The 17607-nt window shown below is 46.2% G+C and overlaps 1 protein-coding gene across 1 annotated transcript; it reads left to right on the top strand.

The window, feature by feature from the left end:
• The first annotated feature begins 112 nt into the window (after positions 1 to 112).
• Positions 113 to 14395, top strand: CLDN11 (claudin 11). The gene is made up of 3 exons (XM_082224670.1): positions 113 to 514; positions 7553 to 7717; positions 13247 to 14395. The coding sequence occupies exons 1-3, from the start codon at positions 289 to 291 to the stop codon at positions 13477 to 13479; spliced, it is 624 nt and encodes a 207-aa protein (XP_082080796.1). The 5' UTR covers positions 113 to 288; the 3' UTR covers positions 13480 to 14395.
• The last annotated feature ends 3212 nt before the right edge of the window (positions 14396 to 17607 follow it).

Here is a 17607-nt window from a genome sequence, read left to right as displayed (position 1 = left end):
GGGGGGAGGGAGATGAAACACGCCCTTGGCATTTTGCATGACACCTCCCATCAAGCTGTGTGGGAGTGGGCTCCTCCCAGAGGCCGAACTAACCGATGTGAGGCATCTTTGTATCCTCCAGCCCCATCATCACATCAGCCTCCAGTCCTCTCTGCTGACAGCTCAAAGGCAGACCCTGCCACTTGTTGCTCCTCAGCCTCTACGCTTCTTTGACTCTTGCAGCAACCCTCAGCCACCTTCTTCTCTTAAGCTGCTGGGTTGCCTGGCTCACCGGCCCGGAGGAGAATCATGGTTGCCACCTGCTTGCACCTTACGGGATTTGTGGCTAGCTTTGTCGGCTGGATTAGCTTGATTGTGGCAACCTCCACCAATGACTGGGTCGTGACTTGCGGCTACACCATCACCACCTGCAGGAAGATGGATGAGCTGGGGTCCAAAGGGCTGTGGGCAGACTGTGTCATGGCAACGGGCCTCTATCACTGCAAGCCGCTGGTGGACATCCTCATCTTGCCAGGTATGGGCTGTCCAAAAACTCCCAAGGGCTGCTTGGGACTTTAGGGCAGATTGAAATCAACAGTGCGGCTCCGATGGCTATTTGGTGGCATTCATGTGCAAGGTGCTTTTACAGAGTAACAAGCAAAAAATAATAATAATGAAAAGTTTCTGTCCCAAGGATCTTACAATCCACTGCTGGGAAAATAACAGGGACTGGAGGGGAGGAGAAAGTTAAGCATTCGGGGAAGTTAAGAAGTTCTACGAAGTGGGGGAAGTGTGTGCAGGTATATTGACTTTGGTAAGTGCAAAATCTGGCTTAGAAATTATTAGCTTTTTTTTTTTTTTTTAAGAGAAGGTTGCTTGGGTTCAGCTTTTTCTGAAAGTTTGACCAGGCAGCATTGGTCTTTAATCTTGTATGTTGTGGTTAGGGAAATGCACTCTGTGCATGCTCAGGCAAGCAGACGGTTATTATTTTGCAGAAGTGGAAATCTTTGAAACTCCACAGACGAAAGATGGATCAGCATATTATTTTACCACCAAACCCCACCCTGGTTCTTACAGTTCAGTCCCAAGTATACACTAATTGGCTTTAAATTCCACTGATTTCAGTGGGAGTAATGATCAAATAAGGTTCCTCACATCTGGATGCTGATAGGGGCCTCTCCAGGTTAAATTTAGTGGGTATGGATGGTTGAATTCAAACTGAGGGCTTCTGTGCTATTACGATGGCTATGGTAGAAGATATTTAAATGTCTGTAGAAGAGCAAATACTGGTTTTGCTCTTTTTTGTTATATTTTCGTGCATGCTGCTTTGACATTCTTTCTTAAACCGATTGGTAGGAGAGACAAAGGAGAGGGCTGCTTCTTCACACAGCTCGCAATGCATTTATGCAACTTGCAGCCACAAGGTGGTGGTGACGGTCGCAAGCTTAGGAATCTTTGGAGAGCAGACAAAATTCACAAAGGGTTAGAGAAGGGTTGTGGTGGATCAGTGAGAGAACATGCCGCGTACACAAAATGTCCCAGGTTCAATTGTGCAAAGAGAAGCCCTTGTACAAGGCTTCCACCAAAGGGGTTCATTCAGGACAGAATATCTGTTTTGCATGCAGAATGCAGAAGGCCTCAAATCTAATCTCCAGCATCTCCAGGCAAAGCTTGGAGAAATCCCTCGTTGATACACTGGGCGCTACTGTCACTGAGGCAATGCTGAGCTAGCTAGACCAGTGGTCTAATTCAGTGTAAGTCTGCTTGCTGCTGACTGACTACCAGTCATAAGGCTGATGTTGTTGTTTAGTCGTTTAGTTGTGTCCGACTCTTCGTGACCCCATGGACCCCACTCCTGTCTCCCACTGCCTTCCGCAGTTTGGTCAAACTCATGCTGGTAGCTTCGAGAACACTATCCAACCATCTCGTCCTCTGTCGTCCCCTTCTCCTTGTGCCCTCCATCTTTCCCAGCATCAGGGTCTTTTCCAGGGAGTCTTCTCTTCTCATGAGGTGGCCAAAGTATTGGAGCCTCAGCTTCCCGATCTGTCCTTCCAGTGAGCACTCAGGGCTGATTACCTTAAGAATGGAGAGGTTTGATCTTCTTGCAGTCCATGGGACTCTCAAGAGTCTCCTCCAGCACCATAATTCAAAAGCATCAATTCTTCGGCAATCAGCCTTCTTTATGGTCCAGCTTTCACTTCCATACATCACTACTGGGAAAACCATAGCTTTTACTATATGGACCTTTGTTGGCAAGGTGATAAGGCTGATATGCAATCTTAAAGTTCAGAGGCACAGTGCTCTGAAGAATATGAGCTTACGGGGAGCAACAGTGGGAGAGGCCTGCTTCTTGGTTTCCAGGGGGCATTGGACTGGCCACTGTGAAATAGGATGCTGGACATGGCCAACCTTTGGTCTGATTCAGAAGGCCTTTTCTTATAATGATACATTTTTGCTGTGCTGATAATGGATAAGATTAGTGTGATGAGCATGAGCCACCTACTATAAGCTCAAAGACGAGGGGAGGTTTGAATCAGAGACCTTTTGGTTTCACACTGTTAGCCCCTGCATGCTGTAAGCTCTCATGGGTGGGCAACTTGTAGGCCTGAAATACAATATGAGGAGCCTATCTGTGCAGGGACTCATGCAGATCAGCACTGCGTTAAAAGTTCCTTGCCATGCTTGCATGCCAGTGCAGTGTTCGAAAGAATATAAGAAGACTGCTTCTGGATCTACCGGTAATCAGTGGTCTGGCTTCATGTGTTTCCCAGTAGGTATGAAGATGGCTCTGGGAAGCTCACAAGCAGCCTATGAATGCTGTAGCCCTCTCCTGCTGTTGCTTCCTAGCAACTGGCATTTAGAGTGCCTCTGAAGCTGGGAATCCCACGTTGCTCTCATGACCAGCATCGCAGCATCATTTAAGTTGTGCATAGAGGCTCCTGCACACTCAGTGTTCCTCTTTGCCAGTCTCTAGTTTGCTAACACGATAGGGCACACAGGTTGACTGCTTAACGTTCACCCAGTGTAAATGTCAGCAGAGGAAGTGTGGTCCATGATGAATCCGAAGACCAAGGGTCAAAGGATGCCTCCTGTTGCACCGTCCTTTGTTGCTTTCTAAACTGTGTGTCTGCCTACGGTGTGTCACACGAATGTTCCCCACGCTCCTCCCGGGGCTGGAAAGGGTTTAGTTGAACCTCCAGTTTCCTAGTAAAACTGGATTACTGTGTCGCGAAATGAGGCATGTCTAAAAAGTGTGTCACCAACATGAAAAGTTTGGAAAGCTCTGTTCTGGGCCTTGTGGTTTTATGCTTGCTTCCCATAGGGAGCTGGTTGGCTGCTGTGAGAACAAGCTTGATCGGTCAGTGAATTGATCCACCTAATATAAATGCTCTTTGCCTTTTGCTTTCTTTTCTTTTTTTTTAAAGGCAGTTGTTGGCCTTCCTTGACAACATTGCTGTAGCAGTGGATCCGACCAAAGGCCCATCTGGGCCAGAATTCTGTTGTCACAGCGGCCAACCAGATGCCCGTGGGAAGACCGCAACAACACTCTCCCCACTCGTGATTCCCAGCAATCACTAATGGCCTTATCCTCCACAAATTTTTCTAAGCTCCTTTTAAAGCTATCCAGGTCAGTGGCCACCACCACATCTTGTGAAGAGGTACCAGGGTCAAGCCAGGACATTTTGCTGGTTGAAGGAAAAAAGAAAATGGCGCCCCCTCCTCTTTCTCTTCTTCTGCAGTCCTCACCACAACCACTGACACACACACAAACACACACAGCTGCCTCTTTGCAGTGGTAGGGGAGTAGAAGGAGGCCAGGGAGGAGTGGGTGGGGGTTGGCAGGGAGAATGGGCTCCTTGGATCTGCTGCCTGAGGCGATTGCCTCACCTCGCCTCATGGCTGGCCCGGTTCTGAGAAGTAGTTTGTTTTGTCTAGCCTGATTCTTCCAGCATTCAGCTTCATTGGATAGCTCTGGATTCTGGTACTATGCCTTCACAATGAAGGCAAACAGATTCAGATGAATCTGCTTGGCCACTGTAGGATACAGAATGTTGGACTAGATGGAACTTTGCTCTGATCCAGAAGGGCTTTCCTTTCAAAATACCAGGTTTTCCTCACTGGATCTGTTCTGGCCTAGACTTCATTCAGGCTCCAGAATATTTAATTTCAAGAGCATGGAACCACATGCATACTTTAGCTACTTTCTCCAGCTATAGCTGGATACGGCCTCCCCCTTTTACAGTCAAGTAACTTTCTGTTTGGACTACTACAATTTGTTGGACGCGGTGCTACCTGTGAAGACAATATGGAGGCTACCACTGGTGCAAAATATAGCAGCCAGAGTCTTAATGGACCACATCACATTAGCCCTAAAAAAATAATCTACTTGCTGCCTATTTGTCACCAAGTCCAATTCAGAGTTTTAGGTTTGAGAATTTGAGTTTTAGGTTTGACTTATACAGGCCTCACCAGGTTAGAACTCATCTACCTGAAGAAGCACTGTAGTTACCAAACCCCTCACCCCATTCTGTTTTGCCTGGGCTCCGAGATCATCTGAAGGGGCCCTATTAGTAATATCATCACTGAGTGGCAGGGCCAGTGCACTAATCTGCTTAGCATCCAAGATGTGTGTTTCTTTATATACCTGAGGCAGAAAATCCCACAAGTACCTCTGCAAGTGCCTTGGAAGTAAAAATACAACAATAACAAATTACATTTTCACTGCCCTTTCATGACATCCAAAATCTGCTGGCTGAGGCAGCCACCTCACTCTGCCTAATGGTAGGGACAGCCCTGCTGGGTGATGTTCTGTGGTTTGCAGGACGGCCTTCTTGGCAATGGTACCCCAGTTTTAGAAAAGCTTCTCCAGTGGGGTTAGGCTGGTGGCAACATTATACACCTTTACATGCCAGCCGAACACTTTCCTCTTCCTCCAGACCAGGGGTCAGTAACCTTTTTCAGCTGTGGGCTCAGACCTTCTGGTGGGCTGGACTATATTTTGGAAAAAACAACAACCATGAACAAATTCCTATGCCCCACAAATAACCCAGAGATGCATTCTAAATAAAAGGACACATTCTACTCATGTAAAAACACGCTGATTCCCAGACCGGATTGAGAAGACGATGTGTGTTTTTTTATATACCTGGGGCAGAAAATCCCGCAAGTGCCTCTGCAAGTGCCTTGGAAGTAAAAATACAACAATAACAAATTACATTTTCGCTGCCCTTTCATGACATCCAAAATCTGCTGGATACCCCTGTTCCAGACCTTTGAGTGATGAGATCTTTTGACCTATCTGGATTATACGGATAGGTGTGTGAGTTTTCCTCATTAAATTATTAAGAGCAATAGTTTGGCTTATCTGTTTTACATGTTGTTACCCATCCTAAGGTCTTTTGATGAAAGGGGTGGGGTATAAATAGGAATAAGTAAATAAAAGCCAAGTCCCCCCACCCCCAGTCTCTCTCTCTCTATAGTGCTCTCATGCTAGTGGAGACAACATTTTCAGAGTGAAAATAATACAGTGCTACCTCGGGTTACATACGCTTCAGGTTACAGACTCCGCTAACCCAGAAATAGTACCCCGGGTTAAGAACTTTGTTTCAGGATGAGAACAGAAATCGTGCTCCGGCAGCGCAGTGGCAGCAGGAGGCCCCATTAGCTAAAGTGGTGCTTCAGGTTAAGAACAGTTTCAGGTTAAGAACGGACCTCTGGAACAAATTAAGTACTTAACCTGAGGTACCACTGTACAGGCTCCATACACACCAGGCATTTAAAGAATCCTCCCTCACATATCCTAGGAACTGTAATTTGCTAAGGGTGCTGGGAATTGTAACTGTGTGGGGATGAAGCTACAGTTCCCAGGATTCAGAGCAGGCTTCCTCAACCTCGGCCCTCCAGATGTTTTTGGCCTACATCTCCCATGATCCCCAGCTAGCAGGACCAGTGGTCAGGGATGATGGGAATTGTAGTCTCAAAACATCTGGAGGGCCGAGGTTGAGGAAGCCTGATTCAGAGTGTGTGTGCGCTTTACTGTAAATATATTGTATGTAGCCGTTGTGGCTTGAGTGCTGGGAAAATGTAGCGTCACTGCAGTGGAATGTCTGAATACACGCAGCCCAGACTTTGGATCTCTTGCAGGTAAGGAGTAACAGTTGCACTTCTGCAGTGCAGAAAGCGAATTGTCTCGAAATACTCTTAGGAGAGTTTGAAAAGTCAAAATTCCAGGCTTTGTTTTCTCGTGGACACACCTTTGGAGAGCTTGCCCTTTCGTTTGCTTCAGAAGCAGAATATCACACACACCAGCTTCTTTTTTTTTTGGAGGCCCCCCCGTGCATCACCAAGAAAAGAGGCCGAAAGAGTGCAGCAGATTTGCATAAAATTTGCATATGCAAATTAGACACATAGATGCACATTAATAAATAAATGTTATAAATTGAAACGCAATGCACCTCATTATAGTGGTGGAGCAGATGCCTAAATCCAGATGCTAATTGCTGATGGACAACTTCAAGCCCCCTACTTGCCCTTCTGAGTGTGAAGCAATCATTTAAAGCATGTGAGATCCCCCCTCCTAAATCCTGGGAACTGCAGCTTACCCCTCACAGAGCTACAATTCCCAGCACCCTCAATAAACTACAGTTCCCAGGATTCTTTTGTAGGGGGAGTCATGCCCTTTAAATGAACAGCATGTGTGCAGCCAGTGGCGTAGCATGGGGGGTGCAGGGGGGGCCGGCCGCACCAGGCGCAACATCTGGGGGTTAGGGTTAGGGGGCACAAATCCACGGGTTAGGGGGCGCAAATCCACGGGTTAGGGGGATCAAATTACTTGCATTGCCCCGGGTGCTGACAACCCACACTACGCCACTGTGTGCAGCCTAAACCTTCAAACTATACTTGAACTGATCAGCACTTCAAACAGTATGTTTCTGAGCACAATTCAAAGTGTTGGTGCTGACCTTTAAAGCCCTAAACGGCCTCGGCCCTGTATACCTGAAGGAGCGTCTCCACCCCCATCGTTCTGCCCGGACACTGAGGTCCAGCGCTGAGGGCCTTCTGGCGGTTCTCTCTTTGCAAGAAGCAAAGCTACAGAGAACCAGGCAGAGGGCCTTCTCAGTAGTGGCGCCCACTCTGTGGAACACCCTCCCTTCAGATGTGAAGGAAATAAGCAGCTATCCTATCTTTAAAATTCATCTGAAGGCAGCCCTGTTCAGGGAAGTTTTTAATATTTAACGCTGTACTGTTTTTAACACTTGATTAGGAGCCGCCCAGAGTGGCTGAGGAAACTCAGCCAGATGGGCGGGGTATAAATAATAAATTATTATATTATTATTATTAAACAGAGGACTCCTTCAAACAGAGGGCTGTGCTCTGCAAAGGAGGACACATGCCCATTACCCAAAGGGCACGGATGAGAGGAAGGGGCGTGCATGCATTCCTCTGTGTAAATGGATAGCCGTCTGGATAAGGCATCTGAACTGTCTCCAGGTTTTCAGATCTCCTGTATGAATATACCTTACTGCATCTTCTAGGAGGCACCTGAGTTCTGAACGCTTTTTCCTTCTGGCAGGGTACGTCCAGGCGTGTCGGGCTCTGATGATTGCAGCCTCTGTTTTGGGACTGCCAGCTGTGTTCCTTCTGGTGACTGTCCTGCCTTGCATCCGGATGGGAAACGAACCTGGAGTGGCCAAGTACCGGCGTTCCCAGCTGGGAGGAATCCTGCTAATACTCTTGGGTAAGATATGGGCACAGCCTGGCTCACTCACTTGCCAGAGACGCCAGCCTAATCTGCAAACGGCCAAGTTTTCCAACTGGGGGATGCAGTAGTATTTTGAGGTTTCCTAAAGGAAAGCCTGACTTTGTAGGAACCTGGGGAGAAAGATAAGGACTTTATAAACATTACAGAACCCAGACTCTCAGAATGACCTAAAGGGTCCATTTTTTAAAAAAATGGAGGCTGGAAAACAGTACACACTAAGGCAGCCTCCCCTATGCCAGTGCTCTCCAAATGTTGCTGGAGTACAATTTCCATAATCACTGAGCACTATCCACCTAGCTGGGGCTGATGGGATTTGTAGTCTAGGGTTGCCAGACCTGCAGGACTGACCTGAAGTCTCCAGGATTGCCTTGCCTCTTCCAGGTGGCAGAGGAAGGGGTTGAATCTCCAGGTGGAAGAAAGTGTGTTAAATCTGTTTGTTTGTTTGTTGAGAAGACTACATGTCCAGCTTGCAAGCTGAAGCCAGCCTCAAATTATTGCATAGACTCTCTAAAGCAGCAGTTCTCAACCTGTGGGTCCCCAGATGTTGTTGGACTACAACTCCCATCATCCCTGAGCTCTGGCCTTGCTAGCTAAGGCTGATGGGAGCTGTAGTTCCACAACATCTGGGCACCCACAAGTTGAGAAAGGCTTCTCTAAAGGGAGGGAGGGTCCTGCCTCCCTGTCCATAGTCGCCTACTTGTTATCAGAGGCCTAGAATCCACATTCCTTTATAAGAAGATATGAAATAACGTGAAACCATTTTTGCAGGCAAAAAACAAAAACAAACCATGTGTGTGTGTGTAGGGGGGTGACAAGAAATTTTCCGCACCGGGTACCACCTGACCTTCCTACGCCTCTGCTCCCCAATTAACCTCCATCTCCAGGGCTCAGTGATGGGAAGGAGAGCAGAGGAAAATCACCAGGGCCTGCTCCCAAAACTCAGTTTGGGGCCTTGAAATCTCAGGGTCTGAGATACTCCTGACCTCGCAATCCTATTGTAGCCCACATCTTGATGACAGCAATTGGGGAAGGCTGCAGGAAGGCTTATTACTATTCCCCTGCCCTATCCCAGGAGCAGCTAACATTTTGCAAACCGAGTGCAAAGGCCTGGTTCACAGCTGTGGACCTTGCTGCTATAAAACCCTGGAGAGGAAGACTTGTCCCTGTGTGCCCTCCACAGCTCTGCTCAGTGTGGGGTGCTCCCCTGGCAGTGCCCTGGAGCATCTCTCAGTCCAGTCTATGTCCCCCCCCCCTTCCAGTGGGGTGGAAGACCCAGTCAGTATCACCCTGATAACAATGAGCTCCACAGTCTTCTCCAGCACCTGCGTATTCTCAAGGCCTCCTCATCTCCTAACAACAGGCCTCGGTGTCTTGTTTTCACCCGCTTGTTTAGCTGAGGGGGAGGTGGGGGGCGGCTGAGGAGAGAGTTGCCTCTTTGTGCCGTCCTGCCCTGAAGTCGGCTCTCTCCCTGTGGCAGCCAGAGCTGACATCATGCCTTATTTATAGCAGGCGCTCTGTGCGGTTCCCCCCAGCACACCAGAGAGGCTAAGCGGAGACGTGTCCATCTGCAGTAGAGGCTTCGAGTTGTCTGCAGGCCACACCATGTAGGCAATAAACCCAGAGTGGTAGGAATTGCCAGGCAAAAACCGGTGGACTAGTTTCTTGCTGTGTCTTGCAGAGATGGACCTAGGGTAGTGCAAAGTGCAATGCAGACTGAGGAGAACATCAAAAATATCCAGGGCTTTGCAGGCCCATAGTTAATGGGGGGCTGCCCCCTAAATGTTATTTGCCCCCCCATTTTTCTTTCACAAACAAATACTTAAGCAAGCAAGCAAGCAAGCAAGCAAGCAAGCAAGCAAGCAAGCAGGAAAGCCTATGTTCAAAAGGTCCTATTGTCATGCTTTTTCCACCTCTTTCCCCCTGCTGAGGAAAAAAATTCCTGGATTAGATGACCCATGTGGTTCCTTCCAACTTTGCAATTCCATGATTCCATGTCTCTTAAGCCAATAGGTACCATGCATTCTAAATGTCTGCATATCCCTGCCTATTTGTAGCAAGCAGGCAACTTCACTGTATTCTCTTCTGTGTCTGCTTAAAAACATTCTTGTTTAGGCAAGCCTAGCCTACCCAGAGGCTTAGAAATGCTGGTGGGAATTTTAATTTTTCAGTATTTTAATTTTTGGTATATTTTTAAGTACTGTAATTTTTTCTTGGATTTCATTGCTTTAACTTTTTGTAACCTGCTTTGAGGTGGTGGACTCTCCTTCCTTGGAGAGCAGAGGCTGGATGGCCATCCCTCATGCACAGACGATCTGGTTGAGATTTGTGCATTGCAGGGGTTTGGACTAGATGACCCTGGGGACCCCTTCTAACTCAACAGTTCTGTGATCCAGTGAGGCATCAGTTGGTCATTGCCTGTACTGAGCTAAATGGACTCATGGTCTTAACAGCGGAAGGCAGGTTCCTCGGTTCCTATGTGCTTCTACTTTTGTTGTAAGCCATGCTGGCTGCTGTGCGAATGGCAAAGAGCACAGCATATTAAATATTTAGATAGTGCCAGCCTCCTAACCACGGTTGGGAGATCCGGCAGCAGTGCATCTGCTCCAGGCCACAGCAGAAGACAGCAGGCAACGCAGAATAGCTGTTGGCGGCTTGCCAGGAAAATAGCAAGCTCTGATCTTCCAGCTGATTTAATGACAGCTGAAAACAGAGGTTGACAATCATATCAGAGGTGCCCACCCTTCCATCCTGCTTGATGGTTTTTAAAATGCCCCCTGTAACCCTGTTTGCTCATCATATCTGACAGCATATTGAAGCTTTAATACACCCAATGAGGCTGGAAACAGAGAAAAGAATTTTCAAAGTGCTTTAGGCAGTGTGGAATGTTTTTTAAATGGTTTGGAAAACCACAATATGATTGATCAAAGGCAGCAATGAGGCATAAACAAATATGCAGTAAGGCAGGGGGGTAACCAATGTGGTACCACCCAGATATTTTGGACTAATAATAATAATAATAATAATTTATTTATATCCTGCCCTCCCCAGCCGAAGCCGGGCTCAGAGCGGCTAACAACAGTAAAATAATACAGCATTCTAAAATCAATTCATTGTAAAATCAGTTCAAATCAAATTAATGGCAACCATTGGGCTAGAGTTCTGTGAGGATTACCAAAGGAGGGGGTCAGACTGTGCCTTGGCCAAAGGCCTGGTGGAACAGCTCTGTCTTGCAGGCCCTGCGGAAAGATGTCAAATTCCTCAGGGCTCTAGTCTCTTGTGACAGTGTTCCACCAGATCGGAGCCACAGCCGAAAAAGACCTGGCTCTGGTTGAGGTCAGCCTAACCTCTCTGTGGCCAGGGACCTCCAAGATGTTTTTATTTGAAGACCGTAAGGTCCTCCATGGGACATACCAGGAGAGACGGTCCCGTAGGTACGAGGGTCCTAAGCCGTATAGGACTACAGCTTCCATTGGCCCCAGCAAGCATTGTCAAGGATGATGAGAGCTGTAGGCCCCAACATCTGGAAGTCACTATTTTGGTCACCCCCAGTCACTTCCAGCAATTCTTCTGCAAGCTTTTTTGTAGGGATTTTCCTTTCGTTCAACAAGCTTTCTTCTCAAACAGACACGTTTTTTTTGGGAAATTTGAATGTGAAAAAGATGCCTTTAATAGGTTTTGAAGATTAAAAGCCTTTCCACAACAGAGAAATGAAATACGTTCTAGAATATCTAGAGAACAGATATCTAGGCATCTACTCAATAACTGCCTGATCAGTGCAAGGATCTCTACTTGCGCAATAGGACTTTCTGCCCTCTCCTCTCCCGTGTGCCCCATGCCCTCCCCAAATCCTGCTCTGAAGTGTTGGGGAAAACCCAGAACGAATTTAAGGGGTGTGTAGGGCATGCAAACCCTATACGTGAGCAAGGTGAGTGAGAACTAGTGTGTTCATTTCCACCCCTCATGCTCAGTTGCCAGAAGTGGCTTGCTGAATGGGATGGAGCTGTGTTGCTCGCTTCCCAGCCGCGGGGGGCTTGCTGCTGGTTCCCAGGAGGGGAAGAGGGAGGGAAGGTTGGTGTGGTGCAAATGTGCTGGAAAGAGCACTTGGTTGGCTCTGCCCTGTGTTTGCACAGCACTGACCTCCCTGCAGCCTCTCCCTCCTGTGAGCCACACAATGATGCACCTGCCAGGATGCAGCAGAGCAGCTCTGTCTCACACCGCGAGCCACTTCTGCTCATTGCTCTCCAGCTCATGCTTCCAGGAACTCGTGACAACATTTCTTCATGCCATTGGTGCCAACATGCACCACAGCTGCTGATTCCTTCCCAGCACTATCTCCTAGGCCATCTAGGCAACAGCAGACCCTCTAAATGCCCCTGTTTCCCAAGGACAGTCCTGGATTTACAGAAGCCATCTGGGTTTCTGATTTGATCCTGGAATGTCCCGCTTTTCCTTAGGAGGTCCCTATTTTCATCGGAAAAATGTTGGAGGGTTTGGGTGCCTGCTCTTCTGCTCCCCCACCTGATGAAATTAGGGTTAAAGGAAGCCAACAGGTAGGAGACAGTGTGTGCTTGGTTCCAGGGATATGTTTGTGTGATGCTCACAGGAGTTCCTCCACCTTGCAAAAGTGCCCAAAGGCCCCCTAAGGCTGGTGTCCCCTTATCTGATGCAACCCGCTCTCACACGGTAATAGCCGCCGCCATTTTGTGTCACATTCTCCCACCGGCTAAATAGTGTGCTTGTTGCTTTTAAACCGAACTTTTGTCCCTGTTTTCTTTTCTCCATTCCCTCCCTCTCTCTCTGTTGTGTAACCTCAGCACTTTGACACTGCCTCAAGACATCTTTCGATGTGGTCTCTGGAACAAATGTAGCTGTACCAAAGTTTTGTTGTTATTTGACTGATTTCTCAGGGACCAAATCCAGCGCTGCTCTCTTCCACAGGAAATAAAAGTATTGCCCAGTTTGATAATTCTCAGATGTGGAAGCTGTTTTCTTTCCCTCTTAAAAAGCATGGTTTTTAAGATGCATATTATCTTTTGAGGGTCTTATTGCCTTTGATTCCTGTGGCTTAAACAGGAAGTGAAGGTATTAGGCACTTTGCCAGGCCCTGGAAGACTTAAAAGGAAAAACCATTCCCATCCCTGAATCGCTACATGAAGAACATCTAATATTTAGAATACTGTGGACAGTTTGGGTTACCCCATATCTTTTCCCGAGGGGTGATCCACCTATTTTAGTGTACTAACTTGATCTACTGTTTTGTGATGTATTTTCTGTTTGTTTCACGGATGCAATTTTATTGTTGATTTTGTGCTGCACATTTCTGTGATCCTTTTCTTAATGTTGGCGGGAGATAATTTTTTTGCAAATAAATGAAAGCAATCCTATCTCAGTGCAGATATCACAGAAAAGAACGATTAAAATTATTACATGTTTGCATGATGTTCTGTGCTCCCTGCTGAACAATGACCATCTTTCTCTTTCCTTTCCCCCCAAATATTTCCCCAGCTCTGTGTGGCGTTGTGGCTACGATTTGGTTCCCCGTGAGTGCTCACCGTGAAACCATGATCATGAGCTTTGGATATTCCCTTTACACAGGCTGGATTGGGTCTGCTCTTTGCCTTTTCGGCGGTTGCATCATCGTCTGCTGCTCGGGCGACGCGGAAACATTTGGCCAGAACCGTTTCTACTATGGGTCAGGATCCAGCTCCCCAACCCATGCTAAAAGCGCCCATGTATAAATGATCCTGAGACTTCCTGCGCCTTTATCACCAAATGTTTCAAAACGGGTGGATGGGTTTTCTTTGTGCTCCAGGTGTTGCGCTTGGTTGCATCTTTGCGCAAAGGTTGACCTCATCCCTTGCAGAAGATTCAAAGAAACAGTGTGATATTTCTTAAGCAATAAACTCCACCGGTTTGCCTTAATAGAAACCTGTAGCAAAAAAAAAAGACCAGGTCAGCCCTTATAGAAGTCTCACTGCCCAAGGCTTATATATTTACCGCTGAAACATTAAGTTTCCCCCTCTTTCCTCCTTCTCCCTCAGTCTAGGAAGGTAGTTAACAAATACACACCTGGATTGTTTGAATTGCCAGTCTTTTTCTCAGAAAAAGTGACCAACGCCTTCCTCTCCCTACTCCCCCAGATCCAAGGTCATCTTTTGGGGCAACGTTACAACAAAAGGGAGAGGAAGACACCGTACTTTCCCATCTGCACAAATGTTTTCTTTTTCACGAGATTAGGGAGTAATCTCTTTGCTTTCTCAGCAAAAGTTTTCAAGGAATTTGATCACTTTAGTAACAGTGTTTTTGTCTAAACGCATCAGTATGAAGGAGATGAAGCGAAAAGTTTCTAATTGCAAGGTAAATAACAGAACACTTGTACATAGCCTTAAAATACCCGCAGTGGGGCCACTCCCCGCAACCTCCCCTTCTTTTGTACAGGTTTGTTGCTAAATGTAGTTTATTTTTATTTTTTACTTTGTTCCAATTAATTTGTATTCTGACATGCACTATTGAAGTGGAACTTATCTTAAAAAATTACTATAATCTATCAGTTGCCAGTTCCGTGAAAAAATCCAATGAATACTGATGATGCTTTTGGTCTTTAAGTGAAATACTGTAAAATACACAGAAATAAATGTTGAAATTACTAGTTTATTTTCTTCTCCTTGTGCTTGTGGCTCTCTTATTGTCCTGTGTGGTTTTCACTCCATCTTTCTAGTAGATCTGAATGTATATATATATTTGTAGGAATAATGATGATAACACAAACAAGAGCAACCCGAGGCACCTTAAAGACTAGCAAATTTAGTGTGATATATGTTTTAATGGACCCTGAGATTCTATCCAGTTTGAACATTTGACCAAGTGAGGGATAGCCATCAAAGCCAATGCTCCAGTGAATTTGCTAGAATTTGCTAGGTGGCAAACTTTACTGGTTTTACTGCAATCAACATAACTACTTCTCTGGAATTTGTAATTCTAATAGCTAAATTATATAATGAATTGAAAGTTAAGTAACCAAATCTCATTGATTTTAGTGTTCGTTACAGGATGCAGATGACTTACCTCACCCAAATCAGCTGAAAAATCTCATTTCATTTCACTTTTAATTTGTATACCGCCTTTGCAGCAACAAAATATGCAGCAAAGAACACCTTATAATAATCTGATCCAATACAAAAAGTCATGATAAAACATAAAACTTTAAAATGGAGCAATTTGATGTGAAAAATGGTAATATCTTGTATCTAAAGTAAGATGCAGAGTTTAAGATAGCCACATTGGCACTGGGTATATTGGCACTGAATTGCCTTTTGCAATCAAGCAGAATCCGAACAAAATGCATGTTTTGTCACTCACTGTAATTTGTTGTGTCAATTTCATATTGTTTTCTCATTCTCCTTCTCCCTCTTGACACAATGTTCACAATGTGAACTATCATTCCACAGATCCTTGGCAGAACATTTGTGCGCATTACATCATAGGCTCCGCGTACAGTTACTTGCTTTATGCCCCGTAAAGAAACAATAAGCGCTGCCATTGTGAGATGTGGGCGCCACAATGGAATGTGTAACACACAGATGTGCAGCTTTGTGAAAACTGGCCTGAGATTGTGGACGGTGTTGTTTTTATGCATGCTGCTCTCTGCTGAATGGATCCCATTCAGATGGCTGGGATGGGGCTGAGCCAAAGCTGTAACGGGACGCATAAGCTGCAAAGCAGCATGGGAATAATGGAAGCTCCATCTCTGAGGGCAATTGGAGCAAGAGACTCCACAGCTGGAATTCATTGACAAATTTGATTGCATTTGTTGATGGCTTCAGCAAGGAGCACATGCAGATCTCTTCTTTCTCACATGGCAAGGTTGTGTTGTTTTCTTGGATATTGCATCCAAGTTTAGTGCTCCAACAATAGTTTCACATGCACATGCAATGCTAACAGCAAGCGTTTGGATTCTGTGAAATGTTCAGACTTGGTGTGTTTCGTATTTCCATTATTTTACTAACCTGGCTTATCTTCCAGTATACTTGAATGTGTATATGAAAAGCACCTGTGGTCTTGAACCAGGTATTTTAGATGAAAGGGAAAGGTGCTTTCCTTAGCTTTCCTGAAGGGAATACTACTGGGCTGGCCTGCTCTCTGCTGGAGTTCAGCACTACCTTTTGGGATCCCTGGAGGGCAGTACTGAGCTACCAGCTCAATAGGGGTCAGGTGATACAAGGCACCAATAGGGTTCCACCTAGTCATATAAAGCTGCTAACTCTGAGCTGCTCCTCTGCCTGACCAGCAAAATGTTCGGTTACAGGTGTTCTCAAGCAGCCTGAGCCTTCTCAACTTACAGTCTGATTACCTGATAGTATAGGTGCATAAATGCGCAAAACCTGCCCTCTGAATGTGACATGAGGTGGTAAAATGAGCAGTGGCTTCTCTAGACATCCCAGCCAGTGTGACATAGTGAGCTGAGTGCCAGACTAAGACTGGGGAGAGCTAGCTTCAAAACTCCACTAAGCCAAGAAGTGGACTGGGTCACATTAAGAAATTGAGGTAGCTCAGTTGGTTAGAGCATGGTGCTGATAATGTCAAGGTCGCAGGTTTGATCCCCATATGGGACAACTGCATATTCCTGCATTGCAGGGGGTGGGTGAGTTTGGGGACCTTGGGGTCCCTTCCATCTGTACGGTTCTGTGATACTAAGATTGAACAAATACTCTCTCTGCCTATCCTACCTCACAGTATGTTTGTGAGGATAAAAGAGCGAATGAGATACTTTGCTAGCCATCCCGAGCTCTTTGGAGGAAGGGTGTCCCACAGCGCAGCTACACCTTGGCCTGTGAAATGGAGACTGGACCAAACAGGGTATCTCCTTCTAGTTTGCCTTTCCTCTCCCACGACCTTTCTGCAGCTACCAGGTGGAAGTCTTTGTTTTCCTTGGCTGCCTCTACCAAACAGCCTAAGCTTCTTTGTGTCTCCTTGAGAAGACCTCAAGGTACTGTGGAGTTTGGTTTTTAAGCGTGCACTGGGGTAAAACCACAGGCAAAGGGACCACAAGGAAGAGCACAAGAACAAACATCACTGGCAAATTTCACAATGGACAAAATATGAGGGCAAGTAAGAGTACCACTTTAAACTTTCTGAACAATTAAATATAATCCTACATTCAGTATTCCACTTTAAACTTTCTGAACAATTAAATATAATCCTACAGTCAGTATTCGAAAAATATGCAAAGTATTTTCAACACACTAATGGGGTGGATTTTATTTGCACGATTCTCATTGCTACTTCTCTTGCTGACTGTCTTTGTTAGGCTCCCCTCCCACCAGCCATTTCTCTCCAATGTCTGAGTTTATTTCTGATAATGGGAGCCTCACTGAAGGAATAGGCCCATGGCCTGATCTCAAGGCATGCAATATGGGAACCTTGCTGAAGCCAGACAGGTTTGGGTGTGGTCAGTGGCTGGACGGGAGCCTTGATATAACTGCAATAAATGAAGAAGTAGAAGTGATGCTGGGGTACAGGCGGCAGATAGGGAAGCAAAGATTCAGCACAACTCACAGTATGTCCTCTTTGGCCTCCAAATTGGACCTCCACCCCCAACTGTACACATCAAAGGTTACCATCTCCTGATCATTGGCTATGTTCATGTTTTCAAGTCAGATCAGAGCTAGGTTTTTTTTGGGTGGGGAATACATCAAAACACAATATTTTTCATGACGCCACAGCATAGATGTGGATTGTGGCTAATTCTGTGTGGACACAACTTCACAAACCAGTGGTGGGAGCACACTGAATGAAGAGTAAATGGGAGTGTACACACAGCCTGCGTCACATCTGAGGCCCTCTGGCACAATGGGTCAGTGCATCTG

This window comes from Podarcis vaucheri, assembly GCF_965113315.1.
Source record: "Podarcis vaucheri genome assembly, chromosome: 5".
NCBI classification, from domain to species: domain Eukaryota; kingdom Metazoa; phylum Chordata; class Lepidosauria; order Squamata; family Lacertidae; genus Podarcis; species Podarcis vaucheri.
This window is presented reverse-complemented; position numbering and strand designations above follow the sequence as displayed.